The sequence below is a fragment of the Cervus canadensis genome, chromosome 5 (genome assembly GCF_019320065.1).
Source record: "Cervus canadensis isolate Bull #8, Minnesota chromosome 5, ASM1932006v1, whole genome shotgun sequence".
Classification (NCBI taxonomy): domain Eukaryota; kingdom Metazoa; phylum Chordata; class Mammalia; order Artiodactyla; family Cervidae; genus Cervus; species Cervus canadensis.
Window position 1 is genome coordinate 20,470,905 of NC_057390.1, and position 24,186 is coordinate 20,495,090.

Genomic DNA, 24,186 nt, shown 5'->3' on the forward strand with positions numbered 1-24,186 from the left:
GAGGTCAGATTAATGCCTGGTACATAAAAGATACTCAAAAAAGGGTGAGCTAACAAATTTATATTTGTTTGTTCCCTGTCCAAAAGTAATTGCAAGGGTTAGTGTTCTTAAGGCAAAATCATCTAAAGGGACTTCTGACTATGTAAAGATAGCAGGGAGGGGTAAATTCACCTCCTGTTAGGACTTGTCAAGTGCCAAGAGGTGAAAACATCCCAAGGCAGTATACTAGTTATCTATCGCTATATAACACTTTATTATCTCTCACTGTGGTCAGGAATTTAGACAGGGCATATCTTGTCTCTGCATATTGATGTCTAGGACCTCTGTTGGAAGATGAGAGCCAGGATGGGAATCATCAGAAGGCTTATTCACTTGCCTGTCTGGCAGTTGATGCTGACTGTTGGTTGGAGGCTGTCAGCCAAAATACCCCTTTTGACATGGCTTTTTGATGCAACTTGAGTTGCCTTAAAACTTGGCAGCCAGGTTCAAGAGCAGATGTTCTGAGGCAGAGAGGACCAAGCCAAAGCCACTCTGTGTTTACAACCTGGCCTCAGAAATCACAGAGCATCACTTGTGCCACATTCTATTGGGTGAGGCAGTTACAGGGGTCCATCCAGGCTTAAGGGAGGAAACAAGACTCCGCCTCTCAGTGAAGGAGTGTCAACATCACATGTAAGCAGAGCCTGTGGGATCGATCTGTCCTGGAGTGGCCATCTTTGAAAAATGCAGTGTGCCACAAGCAGTCATGGGGAAAAGGCCAAGTTCCTATAAGAACCCCTCATTTGAGAGAAGAGATATGAATCAAGACAGATGAGTTTCACGAAGGGTGAGTTTTTCCTTTACTTCCAGAGAGCAGGTAATTATAACTCTCTCAGGAATGCAGATAGAGGAAGACTTAAGGCCTTACGACAGAGATCTGGAATGATAGAGAGTCCCGTTTCCACTGCCCAGGTCCACATTATCTTCTTGCAAGAATGAGGCAGCTGTAGCTGCTACAGTGACACCCCCATGAGCTCTCTTTGTAGAGCTACTCTATAGACTTGACCTTATTCCTGGCTCACTGTCACTCCAACAACACTCTTGTCATAATTCTTAATTATTTTATTATCCGTATTGATGATCCCTTGACCTTTCAGGTTCTTGACATCCTCTTGCAATGATCTTGTCCTCCAAGCCTTGCAGCTACTCACTCCTATGGTCTGTGGGTCATACCCCTGACTTTGTCACTACCTCTTATTGCTGCCTTCTATTATCATAATTTAAGATGTCTGTTTCAGCTTCAGTAATTCTTCAGTGCCACAAGAACTTGTAGTCACTTGATCCTACCATCCTTCCACTGTTCCTCACCTCCTTCCCTACTCCCTACTAAGATCAAAAGCCCCTTATTAGGATCACCCCTTTCCACATGCTCTCAATGCCCTTGCCCTCTCTTTTTCTTTGTGCTGTCCTAACAAAGCCCAACCCTAAATAGTCCTACCCCTCCATACTCTTTACAGTTGCCACCATAAAGCTAGTCTCACTCAGAATTCATGACCTCAAGTGGGTCATGCAACCTCAAGTGGGTCCTTAGTTGGGCCTGCAATCAGACTTTCCCTGAAATGGGGAAACAGAAGTACTGCCTCAAGACACTCCCCTGTCCCAGAGCTATAACTCCATATCTTTGGGTCAGAGCCCAGCATCTGCAAGGCATTGCTGCTTAGACCTTAGCACACACCCACCCTTATTCAGGATAGTAAGAAATCCTCATCAGAAAACAGCTTCTTGGGGACTTTCCTGGTGGTCCAGTGGTTAAGATTTCACGCTTCAAATGCAGGGGACGCAGGTTCAATCCCTGGTTGGGGCACTAAGATCCCACTTGTCTTTGGAGTGTGGCCTTTCAAAGAAAAAGAAAACAGCTTCTCTCTGCTGACACCATACCTTTCTGGTGGCTTCAAAACCGAAGTCTGGTGATGTGACATCCTCTCTGAAGGCACCCTCTTCATTTCCGCTTCATTTTCTGTACACTCAGCGTTGCTGATAGAGCTATTTTGACATCTCCTTCTATTCTTAGCACCAGAGCAGGAACTCACATATGCAGATAAACACAAATTAAAAGAACTGCACATTCATTTTCCAAATTCTTAGAAAAATCAAGAGTATTTGGGGGTTAAGGGTGGGAGGGGTTGTGGCCAAGCCCATCCAAGGGGAGGTGAAAAGTGCCTGAGTAGGGGCCTGGAGACTCTGACACGATGGAGACATGTCACCTTGGGCAAGTCCCCTTAGCTGTCTGGGTCCCAACCTCATCTGCAAAAGACTAGATAAGGTAATTCCTAAGGTTCTTTCTAAATCTTTCATTCTGACTTTGTCACAGGATGCTACAACATTCACAGTTTCCCCTGTTTTTTTGTCTGTTTACTTGATTCATTCATCAGGTTTTCAATCAAGTAAAGGCTCTGCTTAATGCTCAGAAGATACAAAAGTCAGTAGGACACATACAGTCCCTGCACTTTAGGGGCTCACATACCCCATAGATATATAGCTTGATATAATCCTAGAGTTATGCCTTAATGTGATGAATGTTTGGGGGAAAGTATGTTCAAAGTAGGATGAACAAAGTCAAAAAGGGGGTTTGTTCTAGCTGTGGATGATATATTCCCTCACAGAGGAAACAGTATTGGAGAATAAGCATTCTTAAATAACACAGTGGACTTTGCCAGAATGGCGTGGGTGCAGAAAGCTCACTCCAGTTATAAGAAAGAGTCCAAAGACATAGTGAATCTGGGAGACAAATACTAAAGTTTTCATATGCCTGACCACTAAGTACATGAGGGAGTGTGTTAGGGCACAAGGCTGGGAAAGATTCGATTGGAACCTTCTCTTTTTCTTCTCATTTAGCAAAAATCTCATTTTAGGATTATCCCCATTGTCTAATTTTTGAGTCAGGACTTCTCTGCTATTCTTAAATTCTTACCCTCTCTATTCTCTACTTGTGTTATATATAGATATTCCCTGAAATTTGGCCCATTTATTTATTCCATCTTCCTGAAAATGTTCAAGCATATCATTTATCAAATATTTCCATGTAATGTGTAGGGCAACAAATAATAGCAGCTTTGTTTTACAGAGAGAAAACCTAAAGTAAACACTGATTTGTAGATTGCACAATATCAGGTTAATAGACTTGAAAGATGCCCTGGGGTGCTTCCTTCATGAAAATTCCATGCCTTTCTTTTTTCTTTAAACTCAAGAAAAGTAAATAATCTTGACTGACCCAAGCAATTGCATTAGGATTATCTTAAAAGGGTTAGATTTTGAGTCATATATGGCTTTAAGAAAGAACTAAATATTGTGAACACCATTTAAAGTTAGGAAAGAAAGCAAAACATAAATGATCACTCGGAATGTGTTGGTTAAGATTAAAATCTTGTTGAACCCGTGAAAACAGCTGCTTTTTCCCAGTCTAACTGTTGTCTTTTTTAAAGTTGGTGTGGGAGGTGGTTGGTCACCCAGACTTCAGAGGACAGTAGTTACACCCTGGTGGGGTCACTACTGCCCAGGATTTGACATTAGAGATCCAACAAGTTCAGCCATCAGAACTGCTCAAGGTTTAGAGGACTTGACTGAACTCAGTGTGGATGTTTGTAAAGTAAGCTCTTTATATTGTGTCTCTAGCACCATCTACCGGGAAAAAAAGTGCCATTATTAGAATTACATTAGAAAGTGTCAGAAACCCAACTCAGGAAGCAGAGGAGAAAAGGGGAGGAAGGAGTTCAGAAGATTCTAAGAAACAGAGAATTGAGTATATTATGTTGAAGTTTCTTGTATATAGATGTAACCACTAAAACAAAAACACAAACTTTCTAAATTATTAGGCATATACAAACACAGACCATATTGTAAAAGATTTTTTTTAACAAAGCAACTAGAATTCATAAACACATACCATAAAATACAGTGACAAAGAACACTTAGAATATACATATGTCATCTTAATGCATGCGTGCTAAGTTGCTTCATTCATGTCCAACTCTTTGTGACCCTATGGACTGTAGCCCTACCAGGCTCCTCAGTCCATGGGATGCTCCAGGCAAGAATACTGGAGTGAGTTGCCATGCCCTCCTCCGGGGGACCTTATGTCCAGTCTAAGTCTCTTACGTCTCCTGCACTGTCAGTCAGGTTCTTTACCGCCAGTGCCATCTGGGAAGTCCATGCATCTTAATAGCCCCTATTAAACAGTCTCAGATTAAATCACACAAAAAACCCCAACAGAATGCCATATACAAACCAAGTGATTAACTTGGTTTGAAAGGTTCAAAACATGAGCACTCGAAAGCAAACCAAGCAAGCGAAAGCCCAAGTAGCAGAGGGTCTCAATCTGAATATCAGAAAAGACTGATTTCAGGACAGAAAGCATTCGATTCCACAAAGGAAGACACTTGGAAATGATAACAGATGCAGTTCACAATGAAAGTTCACCCCAAAGTGACTGTATCTCAGACCGTGAAGAAAACCTCTAGCAGTTTCACAAAATACAATGCAGCTAATACTGACTTAGAAATGTTTTAACTCTTAATAATTCTTGGATCAAAAGAGAAGTCAAGGGACTTCACTGGTGGCCCAGTGGTTAAGACTCCACGCTTCCAATTCAAGAGCTGCGGGTTAGATCCCTGGTCAGGTAACTAAGATCCCACATGCTGAGTGGTGTGGCCAAAAGAAAAAGGAAGTAAAAAAAAATTTTTTCTTAAAGGAAGCCAAACCCCAGAACTAGGGATATCAGAAAAATAATTATGTATAATGGAAATGTATACATAATATATAGGACTATATAGTAAATAAATAGTATAATATTATAATTATCTATAATGAAATGCCTACGTGTGATATAATTAAAGTAGTACTCAGAAAAATTTAGCACTACTTATATGTTAATTAAAACTTGTGAAATTAAATGAATTAGGCATATAATACAAGATATTTGAAAAAGAATTTAAAAATAAATCCAAGAGAACAAAAGAAAAATTAACAAAAATAAAAGAAATTATAATTTTGAAAAGAATCAGAAAAGGTAGTACTCATAAGTTCAAGAGTCACTTCACTGAGGGGGAAAATAACTCAATAAAATAAATATAACAGTAGATAACCTATTCAGTCCACAGAATTAGATATGAGCATAGGCAAATAACCACAGACAGATGGAACTGAAAGGATCATAAATTATTTCTTTCCTCAACTCTTTGCAAATAAACATGAGAGTAATATAGATGAAATGGATAATTTTCTAGGAAAATATATAAATTTGCAATTGTGAGCCCCAAAAGAAATTTTAAATAGATTATCAGAGAAAAATGGAGAAAAATACGAGTGCAGTGGAGTTGTCTAATGAAATATGGGCATACATTTAGCAACAGCCTCCAAGATAAACTGAGTGAAAAGATCAAGGTGGATACAGGCTGTGTTTTGTGGACATGCACTTAGATACTTGGGTATTCTTGTAGCATCTCTGGAAGGTACGTGAGAAACAAGTGACTGTGGTTGCTTCTGTTGAAAGAAGTTGGGTCTGTGGGGAATGGAAGAGAGAGAACTTCTTTACACTACAGAGTATTACTTTGTACCTTTTACGTTTGTCATCTTTTAAACTGATTACATGTGTAAATATTACCTACTCAAGAATTTTTTTTGGAAAAGTAGAACCAAGACAAAGGAAATAAATGCTTTTTAAAAGATGTTTTCAAAAAAAAAAAAGATGTTTTCAAGAACACTACTTAACTTTTCCTAAAGCTAACTCTGGTAAGAGAAAGATTCTCTTGGTTGAACGTGGACACGAGACTTTAGAATGGTCTTGGCCAGGCCTCCATGTCCCTCTCAGGTGCTTGGGACCCCAGATACCCTTGCAGCTCTGTGTGAACTCCACACATCAGGAAGAATACATTTCTGAGCAGAAGCTCTGAGTTAAAAAAAGAATACCCTCTTTTCACCCAAAGGCTGTACATCCCTGTTACTTAGTATTTAGGAACTCACAGAAGCAGAACCAAATGCTTTAAATGGCTAAAAGTCAGTTCTCTGTTTACCTATTTAATTTTTTTAATGGTAAGATCCATGTTCCTAATTTTTCTTAGCCTCTAAGATTCTAGCTCCACTTTGCATAGTATGTCTCTCAAAAAACAGACGAAACCAAATTCCTAAAACATCTCCAACTGACCACATGAAAGGAAAAATGACTCACATCCTGAAAGAATATGTTAAACATCTAATGTCTGTACTTACCTCTAAAATATATTATAAAGTTCTCAGACAATACAAAACTTTTAAAAGGACTAAATTGTATCATTGTGTAAGGTTCTATCCCTTTCCGCTTTCCCTCTCAAGAAAGATTGGCCAGATTGCTTGGCCTGCTGCAGAGGAACCTAGGATTCCTTGCATTTGGGGAAAGAGCCTAGGACCAGGGGCTTCTCACTACTGAGACATACTTCTAGGGTAAGAGGGCAAACGCCTCTGCTATTATCTGTTCCTAGGGTTTTCTAGCTGAGCTGCTCAGAGCCTGTACTGGCTTCACTCTAGCTTATACATATTTGTATTTGTAAATTTTTATTTGTATATTTTTGGTTGTGCTGGGTCTTCATTGCTGCACACAGGCTTTCTCTAGTTGTGGCCCTGCATTGGCAGGTGGTTTCTTAAGCACTGGACCACCAGGGAAGTCCCTACATATATGTATTTTATGTTGTGTACATTTGATCTTTGAACAGTGCAGAGGTTAGGGGCACTAATCCTCCATGCAGTTGAAAATCCACCCATAACTTGACAGTTGGCCTTCCAAATCCAAGTATTCAACCAGTCAAGGACAGTGTGGTACTGTAATAGTATTGAAAAAAATCCACACATAAGTGGAACACACATTTCAAACCCATGTTTTTCAAGGGTCAACTATATATGTATATTTATTTTATGTGTGTGTTTGTTTATTGAGCTCCTTTCTGAATATTAACAATAAATTCTGCAGGAAAGGGGTAGGGGTTGAAAGTCAGTGATTTAGTCCAATTTATCCATTGCACTGATGAAAAACCCCAGGCCCAGAGAAGTGATTTCATCTAATTTAGCTTAATCTCTTTCCTTATCTGAGGCAGGTTCTACCCTACTACTACTACTACTGCTTCTGCGGCTATTACTGATATGATAAACTGCCGGGGTCCAGCCCCAGCAGGATCCAGGGGAACCCTCAGGATGAACGGCGTCGGCGAATGAGAGAGTGAGACAAAGCTCGGGGCTAAGTCTCAAGTTTATTTTTGCACGGCCCCTTTATACCCTTAACAACATCTTTGGGGGAAGTGCATATTGCTTACACACAGGTCATCTCAAAACATTACAGCAACTTGACCTTCAACAGAAACAGGATGTCACCCACATACTTTTTCATTCACAAGAGTCTTTCTTATCATTTGGCCTTCAGGCCTGCTAACATTTTATGGCTTGCACCTGGTGTGACTTAAGCAACTTCAGTAGCCGACCCTGTTTTTCTTATAATTAATCTATTTTCTTCCTAATAAGTGTCATCTCTATGGGAACTAGATAGGATTACATTTTTATAAGAACAGAAATGCGAAGGACTGCAGAAACAGCAGATATGGCACAAAACAGGCTCTTAGTCTAAAAGTTAACCACCTGCAAGAAGTCACCAGCTAATCTCTATCTAAAGTATTTTCTATTAGGCACATTCGTGGCTATCGTATTTGTGGAGCTTTTCTCACCCCGTGAAGGGGCCTATGCTTAATAGTTTCTTTTGTTAGCGTACTGTGCTTAGGATGTTTAGAACAATCATGAGCATTTTTTGCAATGAGAGCACACATTTATCACACAAGCCAGAATGCCAGCAAAAGGGTTTGAATTGAAGCATTTCCTTCATCCTTGGCCCCTTCATAGGGTACCAGCGTCCAGGAGATTTATTAATTAGCTTTTAAGTTGGTCCTCATTCAGTGAAAGAGGAGCAGGAGAGCTCTAGGCAGGCAACACAAGAATCCGCAGCAGGGTAAACAAGAACAACAGCAGAAAAGAGGGGAGGATACAGGGTGGGGTAGAGGCCGAGGCCAACCTGGGGGGTCCCTTATCCTAGACGGCCTTGCCTGTCAGGTTTTTTCCTCGTGACCTTGTCATGGATGGGGTCCCGGACGGCCTTGCCTGCCCGGTATTTTCTTCATGACCTCGTCGTGGGCGGGAGCCCCCATAACGGCTCCCGGCATCTCCCCCTTTTTTATTTTTCAAAACAGCCAGATGGATCTCAGTTGCGAGATTCTGAGTGTTCTGCCGAAGAGTTCTGACGAATCAAGGGAGAATAACAATAATAAGAAGAATCAGCGCTATTACAACGATGTAACTGAAAACAGTAGACAAGATATTTTTCGCAGAGATAAAGTTGGAGAAGGTCTTAAGGAAATCACTGGCGGCTCCAGCGGCAGTAAAATTTAATCAGGAATGCTAGATTGTTCTAATCTGTCCATGTAATCTGTCTAAATCTAAACTTATGCTGGAGCTATTTTACAGGGACCAAAGCTCTGATGGAGCAAAGGTGTTTTAATCAACATGGCATGGGCATATATACTGTAGTTATTTTCAGCAAAGATAAAGATTAAAATTTTAGACTTACAGAACACAAGGGGATCCCTTTTAAAGAGAGAAGAGGGTACTTATCACCATAATGAGAAACTAACAAAGGAAATGCCTGGATTTCTCAGCCCTGGGAAAGGCGTGCCTCTCCCCTCAATTCCTGAATATTCAGGAATTAATAAGGGCCAGAGGTTTCCTGACAGATCTATAACAGCACACGGGAAGCCTCCTGTTAAATGCTTTTTGACAATTTTTCTTATTTTATCACACCTGCAAAAAAGGTCTTGACCAAATGAGTTTGGCCAGTATTACCTAACCTTATAGAAAGGTGACGATAAACAACAAATACAATTATCAAGACAATCACCAAAGTTACAGTTCTAGACCCGATGTTGTGGGTAATACTTTAAAACCATCCTTGTGGGTTTAGCCCAGATAATTTGTTGAGCTAAAGTTTCCAAATTAGTGGTAGAGGGCAGACATTTAGAAAATGTTTCAAAGATTTTCTTTTTTGCAGTAATAGTACATTCAGAGAGGCATTATCATGTAAATGAAATTTGATTTGTTTTCAGTTGTAGGTACTATGATTGAATTGAACAGGAGTCACACAAAATTGGCAATTAATACAAGTTACAGATTAAATTGCAAGTGGGACACAGGCAATTACTGTATAAAATACTGTATAAAGTATGACTGATTATAGCGAAAGAAATAGTTACTATGACCACAACTAGTCCCCGTGAAATGTTCGGTCCGAGTCTCAAGTTGTCTGGTGTTGGCAGCAAGTTTTTATGTTTTATATATGTCTCATAGTTCAGGCCCAATTTGTTTATCGAGGATGATTCCAGGAGTAGGAGGAGGGTGTCATTCCACTGTCAAGCCAACCAAGAAGTCCTTTGTCATGGTAATGTTTCAACATAGTGTTAGTAACCTTTTAAACCACTTAAGCAGCATAATATATAATGTTTTTTGTTCTTTCCCTAAAGTTTTAGTAGTATAAACGCGGTTCACAGACAGAGAAAGGGCCGCAATGTCCAAAAGCCTTTTGGAGGTAGGACGAAAGCCCAAGTTTGTCGGCCGACGTTTATGCATAATTTTTCTGGGCCCAGGCAATGGAAGGACTTCATAGCCTAAAGAAATGTTATTAGTTTTTTTTCCCTTCCCCAGGGTGTGAGGGTTTCAGGGAGGGAACATATGGGTGGAGTCATTGGTTGATATGATCCATCTTTCTCTGTCTATTTTATGACCTGTAATAAAGGGGAGTTGGATAAGTAAGCCCAGTTAAGTTTGGGAGACACAGGTTAGCAGGAAAATGTATTCAGGACTCTGAGGCATTCCCTGTTGAGAGACCAAATTTTTTCTATAATTAGTTTGAGAGGAAGGTTTTTCCTACTCCTGGAAAACATAAGATTCAAACCTGTAAATTTTTAGATAGAAACTGTAAAAGTTATAAGCATATTCGCTGGTTCATTCAGTCCTTTGTTAACTTTTGTGAAGTCATCAGGTTTTTCATTAGAATATTAAGACATATCAAAATGTTAAGAACTCTATATAGGATATCTGTATTAGTAATTTTACCATATATTATAACATGAGCAGATTTATTACTCATTTGATAATCTTTTTTATGTAATTTAACCAACCAAATAAACACAGTTTAATATCTTTCTTTGGGATGCTTCAGGGGCCCTCTGAAGCATCCCAAAGTTAACTAGAAGCTAAAAGTCCTTCATCAGAATAATTTAGGAAGTTTTGTCAACAAATAACAGAAAGGTTTAGAGCATTCAGTCAGATGGGACTACAGGTCACTGTGAAACAATAGCTATTTACTCAGCCAAAGTAACAATATAGGATTTTAGAGGCAAATATAGAACAGACCATTTAAGAGGTAAATAAACTTAAATCTATTGTCAAATGCAGTTCAACATCTGAAGAAAGTGTGTTCTTTTAACAGAAAGAAAAGTCAAATTCAAGTTTTTGCATCAGCTTACTTTTATTCATCAGCAGTCCCAAACTTCTTTAGTTTTTCTGATAAAGGAAATCAGTGTTTAGTAGTAAATGTTTCAAAATCTTATTTTATTTGGAAATGACCTAATTATTTAATAGACTTTCAATACTTAATTTAGCATAACCCTTAGAAATTTAAGTTACACCAATCTGGAGAGACTATTGTAGACAAATATTCCTAAAGAATAATTATTTTTAATAGAGTTTATATATAAACTCATATCTCACTTACATTTATTAGAAGTTTCTTTATTTGAGGTAATTTTCTTGTTGACAAACTTGTAACAGATATAATACTTATATTAAACCTAGGTACAATGAAAATATTTTACTTGATGTTAATTGTTTTAAGACATGTCTATATTAGATAGGTCGACAAACAAACATTAATATCAGGTATTTAATACTGAATATTTTCTAGTTCACCTGAACATGGAATTTATTGTTTAATTTAGAATTATTTGATTTGTAAGCGCTTACCTTTTTTTTAAAGCCAATTAAATAGAGCTCATTTACAAATTAACCTAAAAAATAATATCCAGAGACAAAGACACACCAAGACATATTTAGACAGACACAGTGCAAGATCTAGCTTCATTTTCTAAGTTTGGTCATGAATTAGATGTTACAGTATAAGATTTACTAGTTTATAAAAAGTTGAAACAAATAAAAAATTTAAAGGCTTTTTAGATTCCTGCGTCCAGGACCGGGGGACTAGAAAAACGGAAGGATAGGAAGGGCTAAGGAGAAGAAAGAGAGAGAGAAGGGGAGAAAGGTCAATAAAGTCTCTTGTTCCTTACCGGTCAGAGCACTCTAGCCAGTTGTCCACGTCAGGAGGAGACCAGGGACTAAAGGGTCCCAGTTGTGGTCACTGGGTCTGGTCCATTGGCAGGCAAGCTGGCCTCTGAGTACCCCGAGTGGTCAGGATGTCAGTCTCAGTGAAGAAGAGTCCCCACCAGTAACAGGAAGGGGGACCCCTTCCAGGGCCCGAAACCGGGCTCTTGTCTAACACTCGGAAATGAATTGTCCGAGGAGACACATGTGCTGACAAAGCAAGAGACTCCATTGGGAAGGGCACTCGGGTGGACAGCAGTAGGGTAAGGGAACCCAGGAGAACTGCTGTCTCCTGGAAACCAAGGACATTGCTCCTGTACAAATGTGAAAAAAGATTGAACGCTGGTCTTTTTAACTTTAATTGCTCGGCGGTTAAGGAGTTGCATTATGACTCCAATAAAAAGCTCTCTTTCTTTTGACTCACTGTTACCCGTTTTCTGTTAGTAATTAGAAGAAGAAAAAGGAGAGAATGTTAATCTTAGAAAAGAAAGAAGCTGGAACCTACCCACCTTTTTACCCTACCTTTCTTATGTAGGGGGGCCCTTATCGCCCTAGTGGGGTCTTTTCTCAAACCTACCCACGTTTTTTGCCCTACCTTTCTTATGTAGGGGGGGCCTTTAGCACCCTAGTGGGGTCCTACCCACCCTCCTTACCCTACCTGTCTTATGCAGGGGGGCCCGCGGCACCCAGATTGGGGTCCTAGCCGTTCCGAAAACTGGACGATAAGAGACTTACCTTTGGGTCCCTGTTCAGGTGCCACTTGTCGGGGTCCAGCCCCAGCAGGATCCAGGGGAACCCTCAGGATGAACGGCGTCGGCGAATGAGAGAGAGTGAGACAAAGCTCGGGGCTAAGTCTCAAGTTTATTTTTGCACGGCTCCTTTATACCCTTAACAACATCTTTGGGGGAAGTGCATATTGCTTACACACAGGTCATCTCAAAACATTACAGCAACTTGACCTTCAACAGAAACAGGATGTCACCCACATACTTTTTCATTCACAAGAGTCTTTCTTATCATTTGGCCTTCAGGCCTGCTAACATTTTATGGCTTGCACCTGGTGTGACTTAAGCAACTTCAGTAGCCGACCCTGTTTTTCTTATAATTAATCTATTTTCTTCCTAATAAGTGTCATCTCTATGGGAACTAGATAGGATTACATTTTTATAAGAACAGAAATGCGAAGGACTGCAGAAACAGCAGATATGGCACAAAACAGGCTCTTAGTCTAAAAGTTAACCACCTGCAAGAAGTCACCAGCTAATCTCTATCTAAAGTATTTTCTATTAGGCACATTCGTGGCTATCGTATTTGTGGAGCTTTTCTCACCCCGTGAAGGGGCCTATGCTTAATAGTTTCTTTTGTTAGCGTACTGTGCTTAGGATGTTTAGAACAATCATGAGCATTTTTTGCAATGAGAGCACACATTTATCACACAAGCCAGAATGCCAGCAAAAGGGTTTGAATTGAAGCATTTCCTTCATCCTTGGCCCCTTCATAGGGTACCAGCGTCCAGGAGATTTATTAATTAGCTTTTAAGTTGGTCCTCATTCAGTGAAAGAGGAGCAGGAGAGCTCTAGGCAGGCAACACAAGAATCCGCAACAGGGTAAACAAGAACAACAGCAGAAAAGGGGGGAGGATACAGGGTGGGGTAGAGGCCGAGGCCAACCTGGGGGGTCCCTTATCCTAGACGGCCTTGCCTGCCCGGTATTTTCTTCATGACCTCGTCACGGGCAGGACCCCCCATAACGGCTCCCGGCAATAAACACGCACAAATCACCTTGTACTTAAGCTGTTTTTCTCCACGTCAGTTATTCTTCAAACTTCTTCACCCATTCAGCCTACTATGATCTCACCTCAGGTCTCAGCTCAACCGCTAAACTTTCATCCATGAAATCTCCCCAGTTTGCCACATCTAAGCCAACCCGTTCGCACTGCTTGTCTTCTTTCTACAGCCGTGCCTCTGCTGGAGCACTCTACACTCTATGGTTATGAGCTGCTTATATGTCCATCTCCTCCTTCAGGCTGCAAGCAGCTGAGAAAGATGTGTTCCATGTCTCATCTGTGTGGCGTCTCTGCCCATCAGAGTGCCTGCCATACAGTAGGTGTTGATCAATCAAAAGAGTGACTGAGTGAATGGCACCTAGCCCGTTGCTTTGGCTTTGACACATTCCAGGAACATGCCTCTGGGGGAAGGCTTCCCCCACATTCCCTCAGCTTTCTTGATGGAGCTAAAGTCAAAATATTTGTGTACCTTGTTTGAGATGGCTCGGCCTAACATCTAAAGAACAGACCTGAAAGTTGGGAAAAGAATGAAAGGTAAAGCAAAATGGCACAATATTCAGAAGAATGTAAAATCCATGTTACAGTCTTTTGACAAGCCCTGTCTAGAGGATTGTCTATTGAGAAATTCACTCTTTCCCTTGGATCTCTAGAAAATTCACTCACAAGATTATTCTGATTCCTCTTTTCTACCCTTGAAGCCCAGACTTCTCCTTCAGTGGTTTTAGTAGAGAAGATGATGGGGTAAACTATTTTCACATATTTTATCAACTCTGAAATGCCATTGATTGTACATTTCACCATTATTTTACATTATTGTTGTTATTTAGTCACTCAGTTGTATCCAACTCTTTTGCAACCCCGTGGACTGTAGCCAGGCCGCCCTGTCCATGGGATTTCCCAGACAAGAATACTGGAGTGGGTTGCTGTTTTCTGTCTCCAAGGGGTCTTCCTGATCCAGGGATTGAACCCAAGTCTCCTGCATTTCGGGTGGATTCTTTACTGCTGAGCCACTGGGGAAGCCCTTATTTTACATACTATGAAATAAACAAACAAAAAAATCTCTGCCAGTTAAAACATGACATGATATGATTTCAGAGATTTTAAAATATGAAAGTATCTTATAATAAATTGATGAGATGTGTATATTAACATCACGGGTTGTTTTTTGGACAATATCAAAAGCTTTATGGATCTTAGTCTCATCTGTTACATGAGTGGTTTGGAAACGACGAGCTCTGAAAACCCTTCTGGTCCCAACATCCTTGAGTTCTATGATGCCACAAAGGGATGTTCTTGACTGGGCATCATTTGTTGTGTAATAACCACCAAGATGGGGCTTCCATCCAGATTTCTTCTGTACTTTTCGCTTTAAAAGTTGAGGGTCTTCACACTGCAGTGTCCTCCCCAGGACTGGTCCCTCCCACCCACATCATCGTAAAGAGGCTTCAGAATGTCTCACCTTGATAAGAACAAATGTACCCATTAAAGGTTGAGGAATCTGGCTTACACACTGCAAGCGGGCAGTGCTTGCCAACTAAAACACCTTCAAGAGTCACTCCTAGAGACACAAAGCTTTGACTCTAAAACTGGCTAATAGTAGAGTGATCATACATCCTGGTTTGCCCCAGACTGTCCTGGTTAACTCATTTGTCCCAGTGTTGTTATTAACAGTTCCCCCTACAGTTCAAGTATAAAGACTGATCAGGGAAGTGACTGGGGAAGAGTGGTTACCAGTGTCACTTTGGCTAATAATGGCACCAAATGGTTTGAAAATCACTAGTCTCAGGGCCATTGTTAGCATCTGGTTAGCCAGTACCAGGTGCTCATGCTTGGATATGAGCCCTGGGGTATCTCAGGATTAAAGCAAGAAATGTCAACAAGGTAACTGACTCAAAAGTTAGGACAACCTTTATCCACCTTATCCTTTAATGAAAATGAAGTGCTTCCTTGATTTCTGTACTTTTTCCCACACTTGAATGATTCTGAATTTTATCATCTTGCAATCAGTAGCACCTTACAATTAAGGAAATCTAATAATTTATTCTTCGTAAGATCTGACTCCCACCTCCTTTACTAATTGAAATTAAGGCTGGGAGGGTAGAACCAGTAGGGTCTTTAGGGTATAAAGATTTTATTCCGGCATTTATCACTCTTTTTTTCTGCTTCTTCCCACCAGGAGAAATAGCTTCAGTGCAAGGAACTGCCTTTGACCTGAGGAAGCCAGTGGAGCTTGGAAAACACCTGCAGGAGTTCCACATGAATGGCTTTGACCACAATTTCTGTTTGAAGGGATCTAAAGAAAAGCGTTTCTGTGCACGGTAGGTACTTTTCATTTGCTGCCTCTGTTGGGAAGAGATCCTAACTCCTATTCAAGGAGCTTTTCCTCTGGCCCTATTAATGCCAGTTACTATGCTGTGGGGGACTATCTCCCACAACTCAAGTGTCTTTTCAAAGCTCTTATTCCACGGGTGACTTCATCCCCGCCGCCCCCCCCCACCCCGCGCCCCCCTCCCCCCGGACCTATCTGCCTTTATCCCTGCCTGGCATTCTGTCTCTTTGGTTCCTCTCTCCCCATCTTTGCCCCATCTCTCAGGCCTTTGTATTTTTTCCTGTTAGAAGCTCCAGTTCCTCCTGCTAAAGTCACCTCTGCTTTCCTTGAACTTCCCGAGTCCTTCGTCCTTTCTTGACTCCTCTGCTGCCTTGCATGGAAGGCTGGAGGTTACGTTTCCTGTATAGTGCTCACCAGCCCCAGCCTGTCTGATAGGCATCTGTGTCCACACTGTCCTTCTCACTAAATTCCAAGTACTTCACATCATCTCATCTTTGTGAATCCCTCCCTCTACCTTGACACCTAACACCATGCTTGGCACTAGCACATAATCAATACATGTTTGTAGAGTGGACAGACCTTAAATAAAGCAGAGAAAATGATTGAAGCTCTAACAGAAACAGAAAGAACTTCAAAAGCCTTCCCTCCCTCACAGCCCCAGCACCAACCCCAGCTGTGTTCCTCTATCTGTGCCTCCTGCTCACGTCTCTCTCCAGACGGCCTCCACCTGAGGAGACCTCTCCCCGCTCCTGCCTTCTCTCGCTGTTCAATCCCTGGCCTTTCTCTTTCTAAACATCTTTCCCTGAACCTCATTGTGGGATGTTTTACCTTGATAAGGCTATGAGAGACCTAGCCTTATGTATATCCCTTTGGCCCCAAATATAAGACCAAGTAGGTACTCTCTCCTCTGTAGAGGCTTTTCTTTTTTTTTTTTTTTTTAAAAAGGGAACAGTCTAGCAGTCTATTCTAGGGGGATAGCTGACTAAGGAGCCCCCTGCCTGCTCTAGCCCCAGGGCAGCAGGTAGTTTAACTTAGAAAAGCATCTCTTCTCTTTCAAAAGACATAATTGGTTGTCTTGTCAGACCAAGCAGAGAGCTCCAACTCCTTATGAGAAATTATTCCAGTCTCCCCCCAGAGCCCTAAAACTGCCTCTGTCCAACCTGGCTCCCCTGACACACACAAACGTATCTGACTAGGGTAAGTCGCTTTTGCCTTCCCCAGGGAAGCCAAGCTCAGAGTGGGAAGGTGCTACTGCAGATCTTCAAAACCACCTACTTAAAAAACAAAAAACAAACCACCTACTTACGCCTCCTCTGAGAGGCTGCGAGAATCTCCTACCATGCTCTTCTCATCTTTGTCTCTTCCGTATCCTGCCTGGCTGCATGGCTGGGTCTGACTCCCATCTCAAAGCTGCTTCCCAGCTTCTCCCTGTCTGCTTTTTCACCCTGGACCTACACATACGTTATCTGGCTTTATCTCTAGGGTCTATCATGCTGGAAGCGGGCGGGTCCTGGAAGTGTACACCACCCAACCTGGGGTCCAGTTTTACACGGGCAACTTCCTGGATGGCACGCTGAAGGGCAAGAGTGGAGCAGTCTACCCCAAGCACTCCGGATTCTGCCTTGAGACTCAGAGCTGGCCTGATGCAGTCAATCAGGTAAGTCCACAAGCCAGCTTGTTAGAGTGGTGCTATGTCCAGGGTCATACCAGATGACGGAGATCACAACACTCAAGTCAGAGCTGTATGATTCAAAAGTCTGTGTGTGTTCTCTTCTCCAAGTCAAGATAAACATAGGAAATTCTTAGCCATGTTACTAACATGGCATTCACATGTTAAAAAAAAACTTTATTTTGTACCTTCAAAGCCTTTATTCAGTTTCTTTCTCCTTATCAATATTTACTCATTTTATACAACCACACTGTTAAGATGATCCTCCAAATCTTTTCATCCTTTCACTTCCTCCTTTCTTTTCCAGCTACTGCCTAGAGTAATGCTCCTCAACATTCAAGCCCATAATAAGACGCTTGCAGCCTGTACCAGGATGTAAATCAACCCCTCTTCCTTCATTAAGAAAGTCTTGCTGTGACAAAGTGTATTCAGTGATGTGGTTGATTTTCATCCTGGTTCAAGTTCTTTATCTCATTGCAAACCAATAATAAATGGTTCTTACCCTGGTTCACATTAGAACTGGTCTAGAGACCAGTCCAGAAGCCATCCTGAATGGTTAAGGGTGAAACCTGGGTTGGCAAGGTGTAACCTGTATTGTTTTCCTCTTCACAGCCCCACTTTTCTCCTGTGTTGCTGAAGCCTGGTGAGGAGTATGACCATACCACTTGGTTCAAGTTTTCTGTGGCTTAAGAAAATGTAGAGATATGACCTGCTCCAAGGCCAGGCTGGGAGCCCCTTTAGCAGCCTGATTCTCCTATCAAGAGATGACCTAAAGATTTAGAGGCTTTCAAAGTGATTCTGTGATTTAAAATCATACAAATGGTAGCAGTCAGGGTAGTCAAGTCTGAATGTTGATTTCCTTCTCAAAGACTGGCTCCAGGCCAGGTCTAATGACCAGCTCTCCTCTCTGTGAAGTGAAAAGGGACCCCACCACCTATGTCACCCATCATCTCAGCCTTGATCCTAGCCCAGAAGTGGCACCTGGGCTCCATCTGTCCATTCTGCCTCTTTCTTTTCTACTTTTCACCCTTTCTTTCTTTGATCCTACTCAATCCTTTTTTCCCCCTCCTCCTCTAGCTCACATCACCTTGCCCTATGCATCCTATGGGGTTTTCAGGTCGCTTAGCTCATTCAGCCTGCTGGCAGAGGGACCCTGTCTGCCTCAATAAGGCAACAAATGATGAAGACGTGAGTCACCTTAGGCTTAGAGGGGATAAATGACTCACCTAAAGACACTGCACTAGGAAAAATTTTAACCAAGACTCTAAGTCGGGTTATTTGCATGAAAAACATGCAAATTCAAGTCCCCTTCTTTGTCTCCACTCCAGTCTTCAGGAGCATCCCTAGCATCAACTCATGGGCACAGAGGAGTCTAATCCTTACTGTTAGCCAGCCTTTCTTCCAAAATTCACTTTTATAAAAAGAAGCGTGAGTCTGTTTGAGCTTTACAGATGATGTGATTTAAGGTGCGAGATCAAAATGTCCAGAAAGCATCTGTAAATTTGATTCTGTGCCTTCACAGTTAACTGAGAAGGCCAGTTCAGCCCAGGCGTAGGAAGGGTCACTGGAGACAGGAGCTGTGTTAGTGTGAGGAGAGGACCTTAGCCGAGAGAACTGCAGATTGCACTGGAGAGCACCTGTGTTATGTAGATCAGCCTGGGCTTCCCACCTTTCCTAACTGAATCATCAGTGGTGGGTTTGGGTTGGTGGCTTTTAAAGAAATGTATCTTACACTATTATACACTAATAATCAGTTTAAATAAAATCAAAATCTGTACCTTCAAAAAACTCCCAGTTTCTTCATTCTGTCAGGCGTGAGCCTTTGGGAAATGGATCAAATATAAACCGTGTGTTCTGGATTCTACTATGCTCTCCAGTCCCAGCCCTAGCTGGGAATACTATCTACTAGCAGCCTGTGGACCTTCCTACATACTTCCCCTTTCTCCTTGTTGTTTAGTTGCTCAGAGAGTTTGACTCTCTGGGCCCATGGACTTACAGCACACCAGGCTGCAGGATCCTCTATAAGAGTATAGTATCCTCCACTAGCTCCTGGAGTTTGCTCAGATTCATGTCCATTGAGTCGGTGATGCTATCTAATCATCTCATCCTCTGCCACCCCTTGAAGATACTGTTTTTTAGTTCACTTTGAACTAAAAATGAATTTTCTGAGCACTTAACAGTTCTCTCCTGGGTCTTTTAAGCAGTTCAAGAGGTGATGTCCAAGATATAGTATGTTCCTTAGGAACATCACAGTTCAAGAGGTGATGTCCTCTTGACATTAAGCAGTTAAGCAGTTCAAGAGGTGATGTCCAAGATATAGTATGTTCCTTAGGAACATCACAGTTCAAGAGGTGATGTCCTCTTGACATTAAGCAGTTAAGCAGTTCAAGAGGTGATGTCCAAGATATAGTATGTTCCTTAGGAACATCACAAATCTCTTTGGGGAAGACAAGACTAATAGTAACAACTAGATGATGTAGAATTGCACCATGACAGAGCTGGGAGCCCTGACCACTGACTTTGCTCCTGGCTTTTACTACATGGGCAAACAGTCTAATTTCACTTGGCCTGTTTTCTCACCTCTGAGGCAAAAGGAATAGACTGTAATTGTCTGGAGGATGAGTATAAGTCTGCAGGCAGAAACTAAAGTTGGCCACTAGTACAATTAATGTGAAGTGGTGAAAACAAACCATGGTATTATTTGGTATGGAAAACACCATATATTATAGAATTATTAAAGACTTGTTGAAAATGTAAATATCTACTCAAATGCAACCCCCACCAAGAGTAAGTCTCCAGGTCCCCAGAAGTCCATGCCTTCTTTACCATACACCAGCCCCCACCCACGACCAAACTAGTACTGTATTATTCTGAGCTCTGATCTTTCATAGGTGAGCATATTATTGATTTCAGTTCAACGATCTATGTATTCCTTTGTTTCAAATTCATGACACAAGTTCTTATCGCTGACTGAAATTTTCATTTTTCCAGTTCCCACCTATTTTGCCTAACAAGGTAAGATTTAACATTAAATAATTTGCACAATCATTGCTATAAAGTCTAAGATGCATGCTATGGATGTTGAACTGTTGTGACTGTTAGGTGACCAATGACAAGCTCAATCTCCAAAGACTAAAGGAAACTAGCTAGCATCAAAGAATAAATGGGTCATTTGCAAAAAGTAGAACATGAAAAACTACCAGCAGAAAACAGAAAGCACAGCATATACCCTGTTCCCTAGCCAGTTCCCATCACCAGTTATAACTGTTAACTGTTTAAAATGAAACAATGGAATCAGAAGTTTGCAATGGGCTTTTTTTTCAAGTATTTATTTGGCTGCTCCAGGTCTTAGTTGCATGCAGCATGTGGGATCTTTGATCTTTGTTGTGGCATGTGAACTCCTAGTTGTGGCATGTGGGATCTAGTTCCCTGGGTTATTTGGAGAGTTTGGACAGGACTGTGATCCTTTTTCAATCAAGGAATTTTTATCTTCTTTTAAGTTCCAGCTTCTCAAATTCAATTACTCAAATCATAATGAAAGTCTCAGATGATCTGGGTAGCACTGCCAGCTATGGTTAAGTGAAGTCAGCAAACTCTCTTCTCAAAAAAGCAACTATAATGTAGAAAAAAACTGAGACAAAACAAGTTTGTCACTCTGGCAACTAACCCAAAACATACAAGACATGTTTGTTTGAAAAACTGCTGAACTTTGAGTAGAAAATGTAAGATTGTGTGTGGCATCCTTGCCTGGGGCTGCCCCCATTCCCTTCCCTTCCCCAGCTCACTTGCAGTGGAGCTTCTGCCAGGGCGAAACAGAGCATGAAGACCAGGAGACTGCTACTGCTATGGTTTCAGGGGTGGGAAGGTTCTCTCAGCTTGGAGTGGCAGGTGATACCCATACCCAACTGCTTTGTTAATAAAAATAATGATCTTGGTGCTCTATAAGCAGGGAGGCTAATGGCTCTACTAGCCTGAGGTTGCAACTGTGGCTGGAACAAGCACACCTCTGGGTGATCAGAGGCTACACATGCACAGCAAAGACCAGAGGGGGTCAAGCTATTCACACCCACACTCCTGGCCAACTCTGATGCGGCAGGCACATGCAAAGGAAATTAAAAGGACTTAGCAAAAACGAAAACAGATTTGAAAAAATGTCTAAACACTGAATCCACTCCCTACCTTCACACAGATCCATCAGCAGAGGACAATGATCGGGGTTGAAATGTGTGAGCACTACTACCCAGTTGCTGACCACTGAGCCAGCTATGCAGACGCAGGGCAACCCCTACAAAGCTGAGCTTAAAAATAAACACAAGAATGTTCTTTTAGAAATAGCCAAAATACTGAATAGAGATTATAAAAAAAGAACCAAGCAAAATTCTGAGGTTGAACAAATTATAGTTCCAACTACAGAGGCTCAGAAGCAGATTAAAGATGGCAGGGAGAAAAAAATAAATGAACCTGAAGACAGAAAAATTTGAAAGCAAGAGGAAAAAAGTCTCGTCACTACAGGAGACCACCAATACAGTTAACATCTGACTTTCTGCCTGCAACAGAGGGCAGGAGGCAGTAAAGGGCACAATCAATGTGCTTAAACCCCCAAGTTACCCTTCAAATGCAAAAGTGGGACAAAAACATTTCCAGATAAAGAATCAGAAAACTCACTGCTAGCAGAACTACTTACAAGAAATACTAGAGGAAGTTTTCCTTTAATGCTGCAAGGGAATTAAGACAGTAACTCAAATCCATGGAAAGAAATGAAAAATACCAGAAACAGTAAATTTTCTCATCTTTTCTTTAAAAGACAGAAGGTTGTATGAGGCAATAATTAAACACCATGTTACTGAGTTTGTAACACGTAATGTAGCACAGGGAGAGAAGTTTGGGAAAAGAATATACTGGAGCAAAATTTTGGGGTTTTACCAGACTATTAATCTGAAGGAGATTGTGATAAATTAAGATCCAGCTGTTACAGTCAAAGCTATGGTTTTTCCAGTAGTCATGTATGGATGTGAGTTGGACCATAAAGAAAGCTGAGCGCTGAAGAATTGATGCTTTAGAACTATGGTGTTGGAGAAGACTCTTGAGAGTCCCTTGGACTGCAAGGAGATCCAACCAGTCAATCCTAAAGGAACTCAGTCCTGAATATTCCTTGGAAGGACTGATGCTAAAGCGGAAACTCCAATACTTTGGCCACCTGATTCGAAGAACTGACTCACTGGAAAAAACCCTGATGCTAGGAAAGAGTGAAGGCGGGAGAAGGGAACAACAGAGGATGAGATGGCTGGACGGCGTCACTAATTCGATGGACCTGAGTTTGAGCAAGATCTGGGAGATGGTAAAGGACAGGGAAGCCTGGTGTGCTGCAGTTCATGGGGTCACAAAGAGTCAGACACAGCTTTGTGACTGAACAGTAACAAGATACAACCACTCAGGAGATAACTAAAAAATAGTTTTAAAAAATCAAGAGGAATTTGAATAGTACACTAAAATAATATTTAATACAAAATGGTAAAAAGACAGGAGACATACAGAAAACAAACCTCAAACGTAAACCCAACCATACCAGTAATTCTATCTGTAGATGGCTTAAACAAACCAAAAGGCAGTTTGTTAAGACTGAATTAAAAGTCAAGATCTAGCGACTAACTACAGTTGACCTTTGAAGTAGCCCACCACCATGACCACCAAGTCAAAAACCCACATGTAACTACAGTCTTCTGCATCTGCGGTTCTACACCTGCAAATCATGTAGGTATATAGAATCTATTGAAAAAATATCCGTGTGTAAGTGGGCCATGTTGGTCAAGTGTTAGTCACTCAGTCATGTCTGACTCTTTGTGACTCCATGCACTGTAGGCCCACCAGGCTCCTCTGTCCATGGAATTCTCCAGGCAAAAATACTGGAGTGGGTTGCCATTTCCTTCTCCAGGGGATCTTCCTCACCCGGGGATTGAACCTGGGTCTCCTGCATTGCAGGCAGACTCTTTACTGACTGAGCCAACAGGGAAGACCAGGCTGGTCAAACCTGTGCTATTTAAGGGTCAACTGTATATGCACCAATAAGCTGAAAGTAAATAGATGAAAAAGATATAAACACAGTAGCCATAAAATAGGTAAAGTGGCTATATTAATATCAGGAAAAAAAAAAGACTTTAAAACAAGCAGATATTTGAGATAAAGACTAGAGATATTTGACAATAAAAACAATCAACACATCACAAAGCTATAACAATTATAAATGTATATGCAGTAGAGCCTTAGATGCTTTGAAGCAATTATTGTGACCAGGGGCCACGTTTGGAGTTCACTTCAGTTCAGTTGCTCAGTCGTGTCCGACACTTTGCAACCCCATGAATCGCAGCATGCCAGGCCTCCCTGTCTATCACAAACTCCTGGAGTTTACTCAAACTCATGCCCATCGAGTCGGTGATGCCATCCAGCCATCTCATCCTCTGTCGTCCCCTTCTCCTCCCGCCCCCAATCCCTCCCAGCATCAGGGTCTTTTCCAATGAGTCAACTCTTCACATGAGGTAGCCAAAGTATTGGAGTTTCAGCTTCAGCATCAGTCCTTCCAATGAACTTAGTGTTGGACAAAATCCAAACAGTTCTGATAAATACCCCTTCAAATTCCTTGAACAGAATGTTACCTTTTTAAAAAATAAGTATTTCTCTTGAGCACAGTGACCTCTAGTGGTACTAATATAAACTTTTTCATAGAAAGTTTCCATTCCATAGGGTCAGTTGGTTAAAGGATCCTGGAAGATGTATTGTAGAATCCTTTTAATCACTTGAGTGCTGCTCTTTTTATCTATTATGATAATAGCAGTAAGCCAGGCCAGTCTGTCTAATAACGTTATAGTGAAGTAGGAGCTAGCTAGAACTAACCCCTTCAGCAGTAGTTTTCAATTGTGGCTGTATATTAGAATCACTAAGGGAGATTTTTTAGAATATTAATGCCCAAGCTACCCTCAGCAATTTTGATTT

The 24,186-nt window shown here is 41.3% G+C and overlaps 1 protein-coding gene across 1 annotated transcript in view; it reads left to right on the forward strand.

Annotated features, from left to right (window-relative positions):
- Window positions 1–18,987, forward strand: part of GALM (galactose mutarotase) — a 62,075-nt gene extending 43,088 nt beyond the window's left edge. Inside the window, exons 5-7 of the mRNA XM_043468366.1 lie at window positions 15,378–15,519; window positions 17,013–17,187; window positions 17,812–18,987. Coding sequence (XP_043324301.1) covers window positions 15,378–15,519; window positions 17,013–17,187; window positions 17,812–17,889 — 395 coding nt within the window. The 3' untranslated portion in view covers window positions 17,890–18,987. The remainder of the gene's footprint in view (window positions 1–15,377; window positions 15,520–17,012; window positions 17,188–17,811) is intronic.
- The last annotated feature ends 5,199 nt before the right edge of the window (window positions 18,988–24,186 follow it).